This window comes from Solanum lycopersicum, chromosome 8, assembly GCF_036512215.1.
Source record: "Solanum lycopersicum chromosome 8, SLM_r2.1".
NCBI classification, from domain to species: Eukaryota; Viridiplantae; Streptophyta; class Magnoliopsida; order Solanales; family Solanaceae; genus Solanum; species Solanum lycopersicum.
In genome coordinates this window covers 61,671,977-61,693,603 of record NC_090807.1, presented here as the reverse complement: position 1 = coordinate 61,693,603, position 21,627 = coordinate 61,671,977, and the positions used below count along the sequence as shown (strand labels likewise).

The 21,627-nt window shown below is 36.1% G+C and overlaps 1 protein-coding gene across 1 annotated transcript; it reads left to right on the top strand.

The window, feature by feature from the left end:
* Positions 1–506: 506 nt before the first annotated feature.
* On the top strand, positions 507–21,617 carry IDI3 (isopentenyl diphosphate isomerase). The gene is made up of 21 exons (NM_001366056.1): positions 507–687; positions 1,688–1,867; positions 3,112–3,189; positions 4,385–4,481; positions 7,005–7,138; positions 7,485–7,566; positions 8,363–8,449; positions 10,700–10,806; positions 11,454–11,625; positions 11,702–11,943; positions 12,015–12,096; positions 12,886–12,951; positions 14,019–14,096; positions 14,180–14,275; positions 15,909–16,015; positions 16,129–16,297; positions 16,474–16,557; positions 18,749–18,843; positions 18,938–19,028; positions 19,106–19,252; positions 21,151–21,617. Exons 1-21 carry the CDS (start codon positions 593–595, stop codon positions 21,211–21,213), a joined length of 2,352 nt encoding a protein of 783 aa, NP_001352985.1. The 5' UTR covers positions 507–592; the 3' UTR covers positions 21,214–21,617.
* The last annotated feature ends 10 nt before the right edge of the window (positions 21,618–21,627 follow it).

Genomic DNA, 21,627 nt, shown 5'->3' with positions numbered 1-21,627 from the left:
TAAAATGCTTGCTTACAAAGGTGATTTCCATTTCAGAAACATATAGAACATGATAGGCAAGAAATTTACTCGTTCTGTTTTATATTTATTTGTTCACTTTTTTAAAATTTTAAAAAATTATAAATAAAATATATTAATTTATTCTTTGAAAATCTTTTTAATTTTACAAAATATATTTAGAGTTAAAATGAGAAAAAAGTTATTTTTTATTTAAATCATAAATAAATCAGAAAATTATTTTTATTAATGGATTAGTAATATTGGACAAATATAAAATTTTATTTCCTCTGTTTTAAAAAGAATAAACTCCTTTTTGTTTTAATCTGTTTTGATAATATTTTAATTTCATACTGACATGTTTAAAATTATAAGATCCAAAAATAATTTTGTATATTTGATCTAACTTTAATTTAGGACCACAAAATTCAAAAGTCGGATTGAGTAGTAATTAGCGACTTATTACTTATTTGACACTTTCATTTAATTTTCTGTAGTAATATCTTCACTTCTCTATCGAACAAACCCCCATTTACAAGCATTTCTTCAAGAAACAAAATTGTAGGTTTATTTTGGAAGTTAAAAAATAGTATCAATGGCTGCCGAATTTGATCAAACGACAGTGAAGGAAGAAGAGCATTTTGACGTCCTTACAAAAACTGGAGAAAAAACCGGCTACTCTAAACCCAGGTGAAAAACCCCACATCAAAAACAAAGAAAATTTCATATGGGTTATGATGAATATTGATATTATTGGTGTAATTTTGATTACAATAATTATGATTGAATCCAAACTAGTTGGGCTATATAATTGTGCGATTCAGTGTAAATTGACTAGTTTTACTCGTCCATTAACTTACTTATTGCTATTCTCATCTTTTATGCTTTGATTTAGCAATTAGAGCAACTTTACAGACACCTGTTTTTCATAGTTATTGCCCAGTGCACGAAAGCTCCTGCTATGTGTGGGGTTGGGGAATGTCCGATCATTTATGCTTGAATGTATTGTAATATTTTTGGGCAAAGTAGACTTTTTTTTTCCGAACCCTCCTTAGGTGACAACTTTAGGGTTGGAGGTGAAGGGTGCTAATAATTCAAGCAACCCCCTCTTGTCTTGGGCAAAGTAGTCCAGTTGAAGGTTGTGACTTTTGATCTTTTTTCTTTTCTTGTTCTTTCTTACCCCACTTGATTGGGAAGAGCAATATCTTTTGGTAGTATCTATTGGTTTGTCAGATTAATGGAATGCAAAGATTTAGCCGAGTAAGATGTTGGCATAAGTAATGGAGTATTTGAATTGTGTATGTTTTTTTTTTATTTGGGTTGTAGGGATCAAATTTTGGTGTATATAGGATAGAAAAGTAGCTTATTGCATGCTTTTCATGTAAAGGGGATGATACTACGGATTTTATTTTGCATGAAATGCGAACCTCATAGACTGTTTAATGAATCTCCTTTCTTATTTTACTAAGAATGATTCTTCCAAAATAAATGATCAGTAGAAAAGTGAATTGGATCTGGGCAAGATAGTAAATTTATTAAATTGACTGGCAGAATTTAACAAATCTAAGCTCATAGTTGCCCAAATATATCACGTGTCATAAAAAACTATGGTTTGTAATTCTGTTCCCCAAGCTTTATTAACAATGAACTTATGGGGATAATGATGTCTATAATTGTGCTACTTGTTCAGAGGGGATGTTCACAGAGATGGAGACTACCATCGAGCTGTTCATGTGTGGATATTTGCTGAAAGTACACAAGAACTACTTCTACAACGACGTGCTGATTGCAAGGATTCCTGGGCTGGTCAATGGGATATCTCGAGTGCAGGTCATATATCTGCTGGAGATTCATCTCTTATTTCTGCAATGTAGGTTTCCAGCATGTAGCTGAGCTTTCTAGATATAATTTCAAATGAACTGGACTTATTTTTCTGATTTTGCTTTTATATGGCCTTATGCAAATTCTTAGTATAACGTTTTCTGTATGTTATCATTATTTGGTAACTTTTATCCCATGATCATAGATTGTCTGGTAGTTGTTATGTGACTTATATCCAGTGTTTCCATAACTGTTAATAAAGTTATTTACCTTGTCAAAAAAAAAATAAAATTGTGTCGCGGGGCTACTCGAAATTTCAGAGTTCCATATTCTTCTGTCTCTATATGTTGCCGTCTTTTTCATCTACCAATGGATTTCCTTTTTCTTCCTTCTCTTTCTCAAATAAAAAAAAGAAGCCACTATTGTGAACCAACCTTCTATGTGTCTGACACAATCAGCAATTTGCTTCATTTTCAGTAAGGCTGTGTTCTAGCTTCTTTTCTTTAGGGATTATTACTGAGATAAAGTCATAAAAAATCAGAAAAAATATATATGGAATGCGGATTGGTTTATTAGCATTTAACACAATGATGATTGAAATGACATCTGTTTGCTCTCTATCTTGTACTACTTTTACCATCATGAAATGCGCTCTCTCTAAATTTAACGCTATGAGATTGAAATGACAACTGTTTTCTCTCTATCTTGTACTACTTTTACAATCATAAAACACACACACTCTAAATTTTCAAAAAAGAAAAATGCAGTATCTGACACGATTCATAATGAAATGGATCACACACCAATAACACCTCTAGTATTTTGTCATGCAAATTTATGTAAACACTTTATGTGCTGCGTAAAGTGGAATAGCTTTGCTGATGAATAGTTTTGTTTTTATAAAAAAACAGTTTCAAAAATAGCTTTGCTGATGAATTTTTACACTTCACAAATGTTCATCTCCTACAACTTGCTTATTTGTTTTCTTAAGTAATGATCAGTTGTTACAATTTTGGAGCGCATATGATCATTCAAGTATCATCTATTTCATTTGGTTTCAACTGCCCAAGTAAAAACACTAACTGCAACTTCTAATACTCTGTAATTATGTAGAATATTTAAATATGTTTATTTTGTGTAATACACATTTCTTATGTAACGAGATTGTCTGTATGTGAAAGTTTACACTCCTTTGCAATGCTACATGTTCTCTCCCGTGTGAATGCATACATCACACTTCTAAATGCTTTTCTGATGGGGCTTTTACTGTTGTTGACTTATACATTGTTGCAGGCGAGAGCTTCAAGAAGAACTTGGTGTAACTCTTCCAAAAGATGCATTTGAATTAATATTTGTTTTTCTTCAAGAGTGGTTGGTATACTAAAGCTCTACTTCTTCATGTCTTCTTATTATACAGTATTAAGCAGTAGCAATTGTCTGTTGACTCAGAGCTGTGAATTCATGCTTCCCCTCCTTGTTGAATCATCTGGACAAATGGCTATTCCTTTATCAGTCAATTTAGAAATAAGATCTCATTATATATGCCAATATTTTCTTTGCAATTGAATAATGCAGCTGAATTACCAAATTATAAGTTTCGAAGTAGATGTTTGTTATTTTATATGCACCTTTGAGCTGTCAGGGAGCTTGATGGCATAGAGAAGTGGAACAACAAAGAAAAGAAACTATTGATAGCTACAGTATTGGAAACGTTAATCTCATTAGTTTCTTTTGAAAAAGTCCACTACTAATTAGCTCCCAAAAGATTAGAGTATGCGGTACTATTGGATGTGTGTTTGAAGCCTAGAATTACCAAGCCTCAGTCATTAAATTTGGGGTCCATCATTCTCTTATGAGTTATTGGTTCTGATTGTTTTATTTGATCCCATGCGCTAGACTATAGTATAGTTTCTTTTTTCTTTTTGATGATAAGGGAAACCCGCAGCCGCTTTGGGTGCGCACAAGGTAAAACCCGCGCTCCTGTGCAATAGCTCTCAAAACCACATAGGAGAGGTAACCTGCACTAGGCAAGACCGGTGCGACAAGCTCGACCGAGAAGGCAAACCCCTTGCTTTCGCTGGCAAGGGGTTTCAAACTTGAGACCTCCAACATGGAAGTCCCAAGCCCAAACCACTGGGCCACCCTGGAGGGTACTAGACTGTGGTATAGTATCATATAGTTCTACTTTGCAGATATAACTCAAGCATATCTGTGACATCAGACATGTGGTTATTAGTTATTACTAATATTTGAAGTATTTCTCCCAAATGTTGTTCAAATGTCTGTCCATTTTGTCCAAATTTTTGAGGGTTTTTACGCTATACACAATTTAGTGGACTTTTAACAATTGGAGCACTTTCTTGATAGTTCTTGTTTTTTTTTTTGGTTGTAATCATATACTTTCGTGATAGTTATATAATAACCTACCAGGAAGAAAGGAAAACAATACAGATATTCTGGAATATGTCTAATCATCACTTCAATAACATTTTCACAAGCTATTGTGCTTCAAAGCATGAGTTTATGTCAGTCTTTGGAGTATGCTGAATGTCACAATAAATTGCAGCACTATCAATGATGGCAAGTTCATCAACAATGAATACAATGATGTATATCTGGTGACAACAATAGATCCAATTCCTTTGGAGGCCTTTACTCTCCAGGTCAGTATTTCTGTTTGTAGTTAAATGTTCTTGTAGTTGCTCTGGCACTTGCCTGAGAACACTATGTGTTTGTCACTTGGTAACGTTTCAGTCCTCTTCTTCATTACTTAGAAAAAGTGAAGCCACCGGTTCAGGTACAATCATTACCACCTGGACAATTAGACATCCTACTGGTAATCGCAACGACCCAATTGCAAGAGCGGAACTCTTCCAACTGAGCTATATCTCTCGAGCCAAGTGGAGCATGCATGAAGTAGTCAGATGCTTCTTCTATTCTTTTCCCTGGCGAAGCTGGGCCATCCTGGAGTTGAACCAGAGACCTCGCCTGTGAAGTGAATCATTGCACCTAAGTCCACTTAACCAATTGGGAGAGAATCAATAGTAGCAATTCATCCTTCCCGAATGCAACATACAACTCCCCGTTGTACTTTACTCTCCAAGTGTACTTGTTCCCCCTTTGTTCCTTCTTCCTTGCCCTGACAAGTCTTTGTGAAATAACTCCAATGAGGAGAAAAAAGAAGGCCTTAACAAACAGAGACCCTCCTGGCCCAACCCTACACACTCTAAGATCTTTGTTCAAATCTGCTCCCATTTCGATTTCAAGTCAAGAAAAAAAGCAGTTCAAATAGTACAATCCCTACGTCAGCCCAGAATGAAAGGGATGATCTCATAGTCCTGGTCTATGAAAATGCATTGTTAGGTGCTCCATTTTATTTCCCATTGAGGGCTCAATCTATAAAATTTTAGGATTTGTTCATAATGATCAAATTTTATTCTGGTCTTGTATACAGTGTTCCAATTATTCTCGATGCTATTTTCATTTTTTCTTAGGTTTATTGTTCATTTATTGGAAATATGCAATAAGAGTTACCAATTTCAAAAAAATAAATAAATAGAATTCCTGCAATAAGAATGAATGTAAAGGACCATTTCAAAATTAATGTAAATGGACTAGCATATCTTTAACTGTAACATTTTTTTAGTTTTTATTTTATCTTGAGCGGTGTTGGAGATGAATTCTTAAAATTTTATAGTCATTTATATTTAATTTGATAAGGTAACAAATTTATATGATGGGAAAATCTCCCATATACAAGCTTTTACCAAAATGTATAGAACCTGTAGAAGAATATGGTTCTCTACCAGAACACCTAGCTAGTGAAACCTTATGGGTGCACAAGGAAAACAAAACCAAAACTGAGGTTATTCCTCAAATGTACAATCATTTGCTAACCTTTCAAAAGTTCTCTTGTTTCTTTCCTTTTCGAAGACCTACGGAGGAGTGCTAGTGGGCAACATCCCACGTTCTTCTTCTTTTTCTCTTCCTTCTCTGATAACCTAATTGACTGTGCCTGGCATTGTCCATTATAGCCTGAACATCTCAAGATCTGCCATGGTGAACGAGTGAGTTGTCACCTGATAATGCAGAAGGAGAGATCCACGTCTTTGCTTGGATTTTTGCACATAAAGTAGCAGTTGAAGACTGCCTCCTGAGTGCTTGACATCTTCCATTGCATCCTGAACCATCTCGAAATCTTCCACGATAAATGAGTTGTCACCTGATAATGTAGGAGGAGATTATATAGGGCTTTGCCTGGATTCTTTTTGGACAGAAAATACCGTTCACATCGATTCTCCTCCCTGTTATTTAAATCCTGAGATGTTTAGATTGCTACTCTCACTGCCAATCAAGTAAAAAAACATATATCTTTTTGCTCCTTGGGAATCCAAACTGAGAAGTGCAAGGAACTTGACTATGGAGGAGGTCACAAGAAACTCCGAGCGACAGTTCTTGTAGCATTCTTTTCTTCGGTGACTGTTCATGCTAATTTATCTCTCCTCTCTAGAAACCATTCAGGCGTTGCTCTCAGTCCTCTTTCTAGAATCATTCAAGCACACACTTGAATTATTCAACTATTCAGGAGCCACTCAATAATTATTTTTTTTGACTTGAACTTGAGGAGCCACTCAACAAATATATTGATAAATGTTACGTGTTTGCTTTCTCAAAGTCTTCCGGTGCCTAATTGTGTTACGCTAGTCATAGGTTCTCTCACCTATATAATGGCCTGCCACGACTCTCACTCTAGGCTACTACTCACTCATGTTTCACTTACCCATGAAGAAGTCTTGAAGTCAGGTGCTTTACCATGTATTTAATCTTCCTGTAGAAGTAATAATTTTCATGAGTTTTACATGTTTTCTGCACCCACTGTCCAAAGAGTGAATCTTAAAATGCTGTAGAAGTGAAGTACAATGCCTTATAATTTTATTAGTTTCACTATCCCTTGATACTCCGATACCATAAACGTCTGAAAGTTTGTTTGTTGACTGTGAGTACAAGTGCTCTGATTTTTTTTGATAAACAGTAACTTCGTATTATATCCATACTTAGGTAGTACTGAAACCATATAGTGCTCTGAAATAATAAGTTGCTACTTTTTTCTCTTCCCTTTTCAGCTAGTTTTTTTTTCTTTTGCACCAAGTGCAAATTGTCACTACTGACGTATGTTTTCTTGGTAGGAATCAGAAGTTTCAGCTGTAAAATATCTCTCTCTTGAGGAGTACCGAAGAGTGCTTGCTCAAGAACATCCTGAGTATGTTCCTTATGATGTGAATGGGGAATATGGTCAGCTCTTTACGATAATTGAGAAGAGGTATGTCTTACATAGCCGAAGAAAAAGTTCTAGTTATGTAACTGACTAATCAGATCTTCTTATAGAATGGTTACTTGAGCTTTAAATATGAGTTCATTATCCTTACTTTAAGGAGCCTTTCAAATATACATTCATTTTTTCCTACTTCAACAATGTATCTGTTGTTCAAAACTTTTCCTATGTTCCACACTTGGTTCTTTTCCTTTTCTGTTGTGCATAAACTTTGTCTTGCTGTAACAATATCTACTTGAAACTTCAGTTTTCTTCTTAATAATCACATATTAATCCTGTCTTTGTTGACTTATTACTTTGTGTACCTGAGCTAGCTGGTGTGGGATATCTACAGGTACAAGGAAAATGCTGAAGCTAGAAGTTTGTCTCTTCAGAAGCAGCTAAACCGCTACGCTAGTACTTCCCTCTCTGCAGAGGTTTACTTCTAAATCATGTTGTCATTCTTACAGTAAATCTTGATCACAAATCTGATGCAAGAATGCTCTACCCTCCAGATTTACTTCTTGCTATCGTGTGTGTGTGTGTTTTCTTAGATTTTTCAATAAAAGTAAAACTGAAAACTGGTGTCTAGGGTGCTAATGTCAAAACAAAAAGTTCAATGAGTAATGTTAACCTGTCGTTCAGATCGCTAATCAACAAAAGGATGTGAATTCTCACTAAGACTACTTAAAGTAACCTTCTCAAAAGAAAAAAATACTAAAGGTATCACCTCCTCACTGAAACAATAGTCCTACTTCTCTTTTTGGATTAGCTTAGAAGTGCTTTTAAGGATTACTAGAATATATAGTGCTTGTAGATAAACAGACCACTAGTTCACTAATTATGACAGATGCTTTATACTCCCGTATGTTAATTTCCTCTGCCTATAGTTCTGAAGTGTCAGATGTCAGCTGTTGCATATTCTTCAAGAGTATGTGACGGATATCTCATCTTGTTTGGTATTTTACAACAGAGAAATGATCTTTATAAACAATTAGAAAAAAGAAATGAAAAGATCATTTTACGTATGTCATTTCTTTTATTCTTTCCTTTTTGGGTTCTGCCGGTTAAAGAATTACTGCTGCTTTGGTCTTATGCAGGATTATCATCTATCTTCTGTGTGTGTTTCTGTGTGTCAGAATTACACAATTTAGACATAGAAAAAATAAAGTTTGGAAAACAGTTATGGTTTCTCTTAAATGGGGGTTTCTGATGCCAGTTTTTTTTGTACAGTTAACTGGGCTGACTGCAGCAGACAAAGAAGCACTAAATCTACTTGTTAAAGCTGCAACAATCATGGACAAGATCTTTTATGTGCAGGTATAATCACTGTCTTTTAGTGAGAGTTCAAATTCTGATGTATTTTTGCTGAGTGCATATCAGTTTAGATAAGCAAGTAGTCTACTATGTTTCTGCAGTTAAGTTTGTATGTCTTTAGTTACTACCGTCGTCTTATTTTTCGATGGAGCAAGAAGTCCGATTCTTTTTTTTCCCATTTTGGTGTGGGATTTCCAGCGGTGATGTGAAATCTTGAGGACATAGCTATAGTAGATGGCATTATCATAACTGACATCACTTATAATGCATGTTGTCATATTCATGGAAGAATGTGCTTAGACATTCCCAAGTTTGTATGATGCACGTCAAAATGAATTTGAAGGATGGGATTATTGTGTTAGAGATAGGTTCGTGTTTTTTTTGTCGGAATTGTTCAGTCAATTCCCAAGTGGGAGAGGGTAACAAAATATTTTTTTGGAAGGACAAGTGGATTGGACAAGAGTGTCTCAACTCGGTCTTCCCCGATCTCTTTTTGTTTTGTACCAACCCCGAGGCTAAAATTGCTGAGATTTGGTCCCCTCAGGGATGGAACCTCACCTTCAGGAGAAAACTAAATGATTGGGAAGTGGATAGAATTGCTGAACTGCTACTCAAATTGGGTGAATTCACGGGCCTTACTACAGAAGCAGATGGTATAAGATGGAAACATGACTCTGATGGCAAGTTCTCTGTACGTAGACTGTATAAGAGAGAGGTCATGACTCACTCTGGGGGAATTCATGGTCCATGGGAACAAATATGGAAGGGCAACACCCCAACCAAGGTGAAAGGGCTTCACCTGGTTGGTCACCAGAAGGGCATGTCTCACTCAGGAAAAACTCAAGAAAAGAGGCTTCCAGATTGTCTCCAGATGTTTTTTTGTCATGAGAAGGAAGAAACTAACAGCCACTTATTCTTACACTGTAGGGTTACTGTCCAGGTGTGGTGCATGGTCTATGGTCTACAGCATTTCTCAAGAGCCCTGGGTGATGCCAGAACATACTGCTGATCTTTTGAGCTGCTGGATGTGGGGGGGGGGGGCAAGACTCAAAAAGGATGGTGGTCTATAGTACCTACTTGTGTCTGGTGGGCTATTTGGAGAGAAAGAAGTGTTATGTGTCATGAGAATATTACTAACACTTTATAGGAAGTTAAAAAAAATTGCATTAACATGTTGTTTTTTTGGTGTAAAGAAGAGGGTATAGAAGAAGTAGAACAGTTGGTAGATTTCCTAGGATCTATGTAATTATGGTTTTAGCTTGTAACTTTTTGGAGGTAGCCAGCACACCCTTAATCCTGAAGAATTTAACTTTAACTTTATCAAAAAAATATATGTATATTTTAGCTATATATTGAAGATCCTGTAGATCTTAGAAACCTTAAAATTGAACAAAGTTTTTTAATCTGGTGCATTAAACTAGTTCAAAACTATGTGTTACCAAGTGTTATTGCTGATGGATTTCTGTGGAAGTAGTATGCATTTGACTTTTCTTTGACATGAGACACAGGAGTTTCAAACCATGTGTTACCACGTCGTTATTGTTGATTCATTTCAAAGAAATTAGTAACATTTGACTTTGATATATTTCAAAGAAATTAGTAACATTTGACTTTGATTCATTTCAAAGTAATTGATGTAGGTTCTCTATTTTCTTTGGGATACTCTGCTTGTATACAGGAGTTCTCTTTCAACGTCAATAATTTTATATACCTTTTCCAAAAATGGGTGCAGGAGGAGGGGTACAACTAGCAATGTATCGTAAAAAGGACCATATTGAGAAAAGAGTTGTACTTCTTGACTAGACGAGAAGTTAGTTACGTCTTTATGAAGATTGTAGCGGCTATAGAAGGAGAAAACTTGTTGAGTTGATGATTAACATTGTACAAGTGGAGCTCCTTATATAGGAGTCTTAGGCTATGTAAATGTGGCATATAATTAAACGATGCATTACATTTTTAAGGTGCCTTTATAACTTGTAATATTTTATCCAAGAAAGAAATTTCCTTTCTTCCAATTTTAGGTTTGGAGGAGAGAGATGCAAACCACTTATTTTGGTTCTTAAGTCTTTACACTCCCAGACCCGTGTTATGTTCTTTCAACCTAGATGAAATGATCCTTTATAAAATCCATGTTGAGGAATATGACTAACCGGTGTTATATATGTTATGTTTTCAGTGCTTGCAGTGGCTCATAGAGAACCTCTTTTGAACTCCTATTGATATGCTCTTTTTTTTTTTAATTCCATAACATAGGTTTGGTATAGCAATCCATCTTTGAGAGACTGGCTAAAGGAGAATGCCGATAAATCACAGTTGGACAAGTTGAAATGGATGTACTATGTAATTAACAAAAGTCCATGGTATGTTCTCTTTATGAAAAGCTATGCTCCTTCAATCCTCCTTCCTCTTTGTGTCCTTGTGTCTATATTTGCCCATACTCTATATCCCTATCTCAGCATCCTAAGAATTAGGTGATGGCGAATCTGGTCCGCCCCTGGTGTGTGTTGGGTGCTCACACCCGCATCCGAGCAAATTAGGTCTGTTTTAGTCACTAGTTTATACTTTCATAAGGGAAGTTTTCCAAGGGTATTTGCAAACATACCCCCTCCCCCCCAAAAAAAAAAAAAAAAAAAAAAACTCTTTAGGGACTCAGTGTCCTCACTGAGGTTTATCATCTCAAAAATTTGGGATTCGCCTAAGGTTGAGGTTGCACTATTTGCTTCTGTAGCTTAATACCCTGCTTTGAATGCAAATGAAAAGTTCCTTTTTTTTTTTTTTTGAAACTGGTAATTTTGTATATTCTTTGTCAATATATACAACATGTACTTGAATTCTACTATCTTTTCCTAAATTGAGTCTAGTACATCAATTATGGAGATAGTATCATTTGAGTGCTACTGATTACACTAAAAACATAGTAGCATAAGACAATTTTGTGTCTTTATTTTTTTTTAGTTTCCGAAAAACTATTGATTGAAATTTTCTGAGCTCACTTTGTCATTGTTAGGTCTTGCCTGGATGAAAATGAGGCTTTTTTGACGACTGCAGATTCAGCTGTCAAGCTTCTTCCGAATGCAACAAAGCCTGTACCAGGCTGGAAGGGTTTTGAATATAGAACAGCATTTCCTGCTGTGAAACCTCCTGGTGCAAATTTTTACCCACCAGATATGGACAAAATGGTATACCATGGTAATCACTTGTTATTTGCTGTATAAAAGTCTTTACACTCATTATCTAAGCCTTTTTCTTTTTTAGGAATTCAACTTATGGAAAGATAGTCTTCAACAAGATAAACAGGAAGAAGCAATGGGCTTTTTCAATGTTATTAGAAGGCATAGTGAATCATTGTCTGAAGATTCAGTATCCCAAAAAATGGGAAATGTCACTAGCTCTCCTCAAGATCTGTATGTGGTTCCTTATTCTCAAGAGTACAACTCTCTTCTTGCTGAAGCAGCGACCTTGCTTCGTAAAGCAGGAGATAAGACCAGCTCATCTAGGTATTCAATTTGTTGTAGGTATTTAATTATGTTGAGTACAGGTTGACTTAGTAAGTTGCTCTGCTTTTCAGTTTAAAGAGACTTCTTCATAGCAAGGCTGATGCTTTTCTTTCAAATGACTATTATGATTCAGATATTGCTTGGATGGAGTTGGTTAGTATGCTACTACTGCCTATCTGTCTGTAGTGCATGTGTTGGAACTATTTATATCCATGAAGATCTATAATGAGTGACTTTTTTTTGAGCTGATGGGTAGGCATTTCGTATGCAATGGCTAAGAAAGCTTATCAGATGAATATTAATCGTACGCATGACTATGCTTTAACTTTTAACAATTTGAGCAACTTTTGCTATTGATTTGTCAAACTGTTGAGTAAGATGGTGCTGGCAGAACGGGAAGCACCAAAATTAGTCTAATTGATTACCCATAAATTTCCAACTTTGGCATCGAAACTTTGGAAATTGACATCAGAACTGTCCTTATATATAATGAAATCTTTTCCTTCCTTATATATTGTTGCCTTTTACTTATGTTTTTGGGTTCTCGTTTATTTAATTTTTCTTTTTCAATTACTTTGTGATCTAGGCTGTGATAGCAAAGCTAGGATTATCAAATTCAGTTGTTTGACTTAACTTTATTTATTAGCTTAGCCAAGTTATGATTCTCAAATGAAATTCATTAACTTGATGCTTGTGTCTGTACTGTCCATACACATTTGTTTAAACTGTGTAACCAATTTCCTCCTTAATTCTTTAATGTGTTGGTTTTTCCAACTCTTTCCAAGTTAAATACCTTGATGTCCGGGGGGGGGGGGGGGGGGGATGCCTTGGTGAGTTTCAGCTTGTTATGTAAGCAGTATGTTGCCCTTTTATGTGCGTTCATTCTAGGTTTGACAGTCATTCTTAGAGCTGACATGTTCTTTTGCTTTCTAACTTATGAAGGACTCCAAGTTGGATGTCACCATTGGCCCGTATGAAACTTATGAAGATGCACTTTTTGGATACAAGGTATCAACAAATTTTGAAATTCTACCCTTGCTTACAATTTCTTCTGTGATTTCAATTTTCTTCCTTGATCCAGAATGCTCAACCTAACTATTTGGTGTAGTACCACATTGCCTTACCTTTGATAATGAGGGTCAAACATTATGCAGTATCATTTACAGATTTCTATTTCTGACCATTTATAGTTCTCAAATAGCACCTCAACTTGATCAGAATGTACATTTTAAACACCTTCACTCCATGTGTTTCTCATTTGTCCTGACGTGAATAACATATCAAATACGTCAGATAAATCACTTCATCTCATCACCGTGTTTATTATTCTCTAGCTCTTTTCTTCTGAGATTCTACCAAAAACCCTCAGCTAAGAATATAAAAGAAAGGAAAAAGATTGAAGTAATTAAGGGTGTGTTTGGTATGATAGAAAACTACATTGCTCCAAAATATTTTATTTTTTTAAAACTAAGTAGTAGTTCAGCTGGTTTTCGGATGCTGGCCAAGATTGAGATATTAAAATCATTATCAAAAAACTGATATCATATTCTTGATTTATTGAGTTGATTAGTAAACTAGAAACATATATAAAAGAAAGGTGCATTATTCCACTTAATATCATATCTAGTCGCATATACAGTACGTAGTATATATAAATTTAACAATCACTGCTTGCTACATGCATTTTCCTCTCTGGGAGTCACATATACTATACATAGCCTTTCACTTAGTTTTCTTTCGGGAAGCGCACTTTATTTAGAATCTTGTGGAACGTGACTTTGCGTGTATAGCCATTCTACAGGTGATTTATCCTAGTCAGTATCCATGAAGCAGCTCATATGCCAGAGTTTTTTGAAATGACCCAAGCTTCTGGATCTATATGATTCATTATCTCATTACCTTAAGTATCTTGTAACTGATGGATCATTTTCTTAATGTCCCGCATGGTCCTAGTGTTTGGCTCCCTTTGATATTAATGAAAATCTTTTGCTTGCTGACAATAAATTGTTATTAGAAATGTGGGCCTTGTACATTTTTCTTGTGATACATGTAGCTAATGTAATCTTATCTGCTAGGCAACATTTGAGGCATTTATAGGAGTTCGTGATGACGAAGCAACAGCACAACTCAAATTGTTTGGGGATCAGCTGCAGGTGCCTATAGACCTCCCATGCTAGATCAGCTTTTGCTCTGTAATTTCTTTTTTATTCTGTTTCCTGAAAATAAGCTATATTAGGTTTTGGAGAAGAATCTTCCTCTAGACGATATTTACAAGTCAGAAAATGTTACAGCTGCCCCCATCCGGGTTATTCAGCTTCTCTACAATGCAGGGGTGAGTCTCTATTATTACATTTTCTTTTAAATCTTCTTTTCTCCTTATGCAACTCATCTAAAAGCAAATGTTTTCTTATCTTCATCTCACAAAAACTGCATTTTTGGGAAGAAAATATCAGATAAAAATCTTACATATGTACCGTGAGTTTGTGTCTGTGATTTTGTACACCAAGGCTTCACAAAGTAAGGTTTTTTGTCCCAAAATTATGGGATTATTCTTTCAAGCCTTCTTCTGAGTAAATCTCGTGAACTCTGCTCTTTTGCTGGATGCGGCGGAACAATATTGCTCACTGTTAGGACTGAAACAAAGGGAGAAAAGCAATGCAGACTTAGGGATGCAAAGGAGGGAGGGATAAATTTTATCTTATTTTGTTTTATTTTTGCTGTATCTAATATCAAGCTTTTTCCCATATAAAAGTGGGTAGATATGGAGGGGAAAGATACTTTTACTGATTGTTAGAGTGGGCTTTTAAAGTATTGGGGAATGGACTGGTGGTCCTGCTTATATGGACTTGGGCAATCCTCCCCTTATGAGCTAGCTTTTGAGGTAGATTTAGGTTCTTTACATGGTATCAGTGCCAGGTTTATCCTCGTTTGGGCTTGGTCCATGCTCCAGTTGGGTCTGGGCGAGAAGGGAGGTGTTAAGAGTCAGGAAAAATCACGAGATGATGCCTTCCAAAAGAATGTCTGGACTTCCCAAAGGCAAATGACATTAATCTATTTAACTCCACTTAAAAAGAAATAGGCTGAAAATTGCTCTCTTTGATTTCTTCTATAGTTGGATTTCTTTCCTTGAAAACTAGAGTCTAGATTGTTTCTTTTGCTAAAAAATCTGTAAACTTAGGTGCTGAAATGGGAACAATTTAACATATACTTGGATTAGGAACTTCCAAGCTAACCCAATGTATAACATATATTTTGTTTGACAAGTTGCAAATTGTTTTTTTTGACTGCACACGAAGTTAGTGTTAGCCTTACACGAACTGATGCTAATTTTATTTTATTTTTGAAAAAGCATTGTTCTCTGTTCTTAGTTCTTACCAACAATTCAGCACAGCCAGTTCCTACTTGGCACCTCATTCCTATCTTGTGAAATCACATTACACCAAAGTAGGAATAAAGACCAATATGTAGGCCACTTCAGGTGACAACAACAGCAACATACCCAGTGTAGTCCCACAAAGTGGGATCTCTGGAGAGGGTAGAGTACACAGATTTTATCCCTACTTTAGAGGTAGAGAGGCTTTATCCGATAGAGCCTTGGTTCAAGGAAAAACAGTCCAGAAAAAAGAAGTAAAAGTACAAGAAACATCAGATAATAACAAAAATTTAGATAGTAACAGAACAGAAACTACAATATGATAATTGAGGTACAAGGGAAATAGATCATTTCAGGTTACAGCGATAACATACCCAGTTTAGTCCCACAAAGTGTGGTCTGGGAGGATAAAGTATACGGACCTTACCTCTACCTCATAGGTAGAGAGGTTGTTTCTGATAGACCCTCGGATCAAGAAAAATAGTCCAAAGCAATCCAAATTAGAATAATCAAGGTAAAAGCATCAGAAAGCATACTGAACAGTAACTACAACCAAATATTACAATAATCCAAGTACTCCTTTCTTTGGCAGGATGTGAAGGGTCCTCAGACAGTTGCATTTAATCTTCCTAATGATGAACGTATAGTAAAAGATCGAGGAACGTCAATGGTCATGCTTAAGAATGTTTCAGAAGCAAAGTAAGAATTTGTTTTCCTCCCCTTCCTGTGATTTCCTATGTCACTTATCAAACAAACAGTTTTAGGTACCTGTGACATGCTTATATAATGTATTCCTCTGGTTCTTTGATCAGGTTCAAGCTTATCCTTAAGCCTATAGCTGATGTCTGTATTATGGAAGAACAACGAGAGCTTGTGGACTTCGACTCTTTCTTTACTCACACAATTTGTCATGAATGCTGCCATGGAATCGGGCCTCACACAATTACACTTCCGAATGGGCAGAAGTCGACAGTCAGACTAGTCAGTTTTAACTGTGCTTTATTTCTCCAAATTTTGTCCTTGTTCATCTAGTTGTTGTTTAAAGAATAAGATTCCATCTGATTGCTTCTAGACAGATTATTTTTCTTCAAATATTGTATTTTTCATCTGTTGTCATGTCATTTTGACATAATATTCTCCTGTACCTTATTGTATAGGAGCTGCAAGAACTTCATTCATCACTAGAAGAAGCAAAGGCAGATATTGTTGGGCTTTGGGCGCTTAGGTTTCTAATGGATAAGGTAAGAAACTAAATGACATCTGATTAAGAACATTTCACTCTTGCATATGGAGTTACAATTTTGCTTGGGGACTGCTGACTTACATTGCTTTTCTTAGTTTTTATATCTGTTTTTGTGGTTTATTGAGGAAATATAATTGAGGCTTTATTTCTTAGGGAGAGAAATAGAATATTGTGGTTTACCTCTTTATAAACGTAACCTTAACCAGTTGGGCTTTTTTGTTCAAAATATATACTTATTGGTTGTTTTGAAATCTATCGGAGAAATCAAGTTATACGATTATCTAGTTACTTCAAGATATATGTGTAGCTTATGTTTTAGAAGGTCTCCATATGGATTGCATCTTTATGAGAGAGACTTTTGCCTCTATTTACACAGCGCGTGGACCCTCCAACAAAGCCTAGTTTGTCCAATCCTTATTGAAACCAAGTAATTGATCTGTTTTTTTTAAGCTGGTAAGTTTGTATGAATCAGCATTACGGAAATGCTGACCACCATAAAAGAACTCCCTATCAGCTCTATAATCTGCTCAGAATCCTCTATACATTACTGTTTACACCAAAAAAGTAAAGATACAATACAATTCCGGTTAACTTTGTAAATGCTTTTCCGAAAGTAGTTCCACTTGAACTGATCATTCTCATTAGTCACCTGAAGGCCTCTTATGTAAGCACTCTTTACAGACGATATCCCATTACTATTGTGTTTCCGATGAGCTCTATTAGCTTCTGTATTACTGATAAAAACTTGCCCTACTTTCCCCAGTATAAGGGCTACCCTCTTTATCTCTCTATCATTTAGAAGCCCCCTAAAAGGGATACCCCACTCCTGTGTGGACCGACACTCCTAGACTGTCACCTCAGGATTTAAACAAATAAGAAATAGGTCAGGGAATTCCTCCTTTAGAGGAGTTTGTTCATTCCACCTATCTCTCCAAAATTTTATCCTTGCACCATTGCCAACCTTGAGGCAGATTTGGCTTCCATTGATTACCAATTTATCATAAGTTCCTAATAACTCTCCACACCCACTCCATAGGTATCAATTACCATCTTTGTGCACCAGGGGCTAGCTTTACCATACTCTTACAATGACTTCCTTCCACGGTGTCCTGTCCTCAGTGGTGTACTGTGTGCTTGAGAATTTATTAATGAAGTCTTCAATTCTACCTGCTAGATTCTCCCAACCTTCATTAAATTTAGTCTCTGGTACTATGATAACTGTTCTGCTGAGCCCTTAACTGTAATAATGAGATAACCATATTATTGAACTTTTGGGTGCAATAAATATAGGTGGTGATGTCCTTGCGTCTCCATGACTTGAAACTCTTTCCCCTATTTGCTGAAGCTTCTTGGAGCCTCTTACATAGCCATAACAGAGCACCTCTGCTGAGGATCTGTCTTGCTCATATTGAGTTCCGAACTCTCCACTCAATCAAACCACACCCTGGTCACTGTAGTAGAGGCTGTAATGTCATAAGACTTCCCCCCATGCTGAAGAAAATGCTATTTTCCATCTCAGACCAGAAAGAAAGGAAAAAGGTAGATAGGAAGAAAAATGATGGATCTTCAATGGTGCAAGACCCCTAGAGTAGATTCAGAAGTCCGAAAGGGACTTCTAACTTTCCACCTTGGGACTCATGCCTGAGAGCATTTCCTTTTTCATTATGGCAGATTTATTAACATTGTGACAGTCCCAACCAAGTAAGAGATCTGTTATGCACGTACATACTAAGAAAATCACGTTATTCTCTCGGATGAACTTCTAATGGTTCGTAAAAGTTTTTAGCCTCGTCAGTTTTTTGGGCTCCTTTCCTGCCCTAACTTATTCTTTTGGTAAATTTACAATGCTGAGTTTTGAAAGTATTTTGTTCCCTTTTCTAGTCTTTGAAAGGAGATGGGGATCATCAGAAAGTGGAAGATTGTATTCAATAGAACAATAGTTAGTGTATGAAACTGTTAGAATATCACTTCTTAGAGGATTTTTTAATGATCTATGTATTTATATTATTGCCTTTCCATGTACAAACTTGTGGCAAATATATGTGATTTGTCTGGCTGAAGGTTACTAGTAGAAGTTCATAAGATCTTTCAATTTGAGAATGAATACCACTATACCAGTATTACATTCCTTATCTCCCTTGTGATAATCAAAATCAAAAGACAACGATCCTTGTTCTTATATGGCTCAGGATTTGCTTCCAAAGAACCTGGCAAAGTCAATGTATGTCTCTTTTCTTGCTGGATGTTTCCGCTCAGTACGCTTTGGATTAGAGGAAGCTCATGGGTAGGCATTGTTGTCAGTTTGTTATTCTCATTAGTCTTTAATCTTCCACATTGTCCCTGTTCTCAGCAGCCTTTAATTTTTCAAACACAATCAGGAAAGGGCAGGCATTGCAGTTCAATTATCTGTTCGAGAAAGGCGCATTTATTTTGCATCCCGATAAAACATTTGGTGTTGATTTTGGGAAGGTATGAGATAATGGTTATCACTATTTCATATTTCACTCAATTCTTCCAATGAAGTCACTGTTTGCTTCTATTCAAAGGTTGAAGATAGTGTTGCGAGCTTAAGCAGAGAAATTCTGACAATACAAGCAAGAGGTGACAAAGAAGCTGCTAAAACACTTCTTCAGAAATATGGTGTGATGACATCACCACTGAAACACGCACTGGAAAAGCTGGAGACTGTTCAGGTATAATCCCTCTTTGTTATCACCAATAGCTGTTCTAGTAATTCAATGCTGAGGCCGGAGTGCAATTGGCCTAAAATTACTTTTGTCTAATTTCTGACGTTTAAGTTTCGGGTGCCTTTATACTATTAATTTCAATATTTTTATAATGTGGTGTTTTTTTTTTTTTTTAATAATGGTAACATAAGTAGTGTGGTGTTAATGAAAGGAGATTTGACGTAGATGGGCATTTGCCGATGAAAAATGATGATCTGTGTATTAAGCATATAACCGTGGAAAGGGAAATAGCCTGACCTTATCATTGAGTGTCTTCCATGTTCTCAAGCAGCTAAAACTCCAAGGATTAATTTTAGATGGAGGGTTGCTACTATCTTCAACGTAACATATCATCATAAGAGGCCGTAAACTGAGGCGGCACAATGCAATTTGTGATCTTAAATCAACCTTTATAAGAGACCTTAAACGAACTTAATAAAATTCCTGTATTAATGAGAGGAAGGACTTGCTTTGTGTTCTACAGATCAATCAAATGGGACAACGAGAAATAGCTGAGGAGACTGAGTTGCATTTAGGGTGTGTTCAATATGGAGGAAAACATTTTCTGGAAAATGCTTTTTGATTTTTCCATGTTCGGTTGGTCAAAATATTTGGAAAATATTTTCTCTAGGAAAATAAGTTTCTCAAAAATGAGGAAAGTGATTTCCTGAATGGAAGTAGGGAAAACAAGTTTTATAAGTGATATTCCATATTAATTGTGTCCTCCCAACCCTCCAACAAACCTCATCTTCACCCCCATAGCCCCCATCCCCACCACATAGTATTTGTCTTGATTATATACAAATGCCCTCTGAGCTACCCCAGATAAATTTCCTGCTCTTCCTGTCTACATTTAGCACACTTTGAGGCAGAATAAACAAAGCCTGCCAAAAGTTGTGAATAGAGAAGAGCACAGCACTAATAATTTGTAATCTTCCAATATAAGAAAGTTGTCTAGAGTAACCATTGTTAATCCTGCCTGTAATTTTGTCTACCAGCATATGACACTCCACCTTATTCTACTTGTTGGAGGATAAAGGAAGTCCTGGATATCTAATAGGTAAAGAGCCTAAAGAGATACCTGTACTGCTCTGTATCCTTGGGTTACCTCACCAATACCTGCTAGGAAGAAACTTAACTTGTCCAGATCAGCCACAAGTCCAGATTCATCACTTAAGTGATTAATTACCTCCATGATTCTGTAACTGTTGATAGAAGATATATTCTCTTTACAAAATAGCATCAAATCATCAGCAATAATCAGGTGTGTAAGCCTAGTAGTTTTGCACATTGGATGGAACTGGAAATCTGGCATAATTTTCCTGAGAGCTCTAATTAAATACTCCATTTACTAGCAAAAGAGTAGAGGAGACTTAGGGTCCCTTGCCAAAGGCCTCTCTAGTCTCTTCCCCTCAAAATAGTCGTGCCCCTCTCCTTTCACTTTAACAGTGAACTTAGTACAAGTAATTAGAAACCTTTTAGTTAACATTTATGCAAATTGTGCTTGTGTGTGTGTGTTCTAGTAATTTGAGGCTTAAAGCAAGGGCTCCAATGGCCTTGCTTTATAGACGACCCTGTATAGAGAAAATATTGTGATTGAATATATAAAGAGCAGCTGGTTTCTACTTGCGTCAACAAATTTCCTGTTCTCTGATTTGGTGGCTCAACGCAATGGCAAAATCTTGGTTTAAGCCTCTGCATGCATAGTTTGCATGATAATAGGGAATCAACTGCAGTCTAAGATCTTTTTTTTTACCTTGTCAAAAAGAAATTTTTTTCCTAGACTGACTATTGATTGTGATTCAATTTTGTTTTTGAACCTATGGACTTCTCGTTGAAATTTTTTGAATCCTCTTAATTTTCAGGTTCCGGTGGATATAGTTCCTGATTTTTCCATTGCTAACCAAATTTTACGCGATATCAATTGAAGACACTCTTGTCCCAATCCACCACACCTTCCTTTTATCATGGAAGAGTCGCTAAAGCACACATCCTTCCTTCCGGTTGGCCCTCACAGCAAAAAAAGATCAGTTCTGTGATAAATGGGGACTTCCTCAGCCTGCTTCTGTGAATGTTGTTTCCATGTCTAATGCACCCTCCAAAACTGTGTGAATTCATTTGCAATGTTTTATTTCCAAAATATGGATGTCTTATTATTGTACTGTGTAGACAACGACACACCCCTCTTTCCTGTTGGTCCTAACATCAAAATAATCTTCCGATGACTTCGTACTTGTATCGTATTCACGAGTAACGATTCTCATGATGAATACTGACTTCTGAATGAACTTGAATGAATGTTGTTGTTTCCATCTCTGATGCAGTCTTGAAATTCCAGTGAA

Bases quoted from the DNA above. Each gene is read 5' to 3' on its own strand.
- IDI3 (NM_001366056.1), top strand. From the start codon at position 593: ATGGCTGCCGAATTTGATCAAACGACAGTGAAGGAAGAAGAGCATTTT. The intron at 12,097-12,885 runs GTTAGTATGCTA...TAACTTATGAAG, and splicing joins ATATTGCTTGGATGGAGTTG to GACTCCAAGTTGGATGTCAC. The intron at 14,276-15,908 runs GTGAGTCTCTAT...TTTCTTTGGCAG, and splicing joins AGCTTCTCTACAATGCAGGG to GATGTGAAGGGTCCTCAGAC.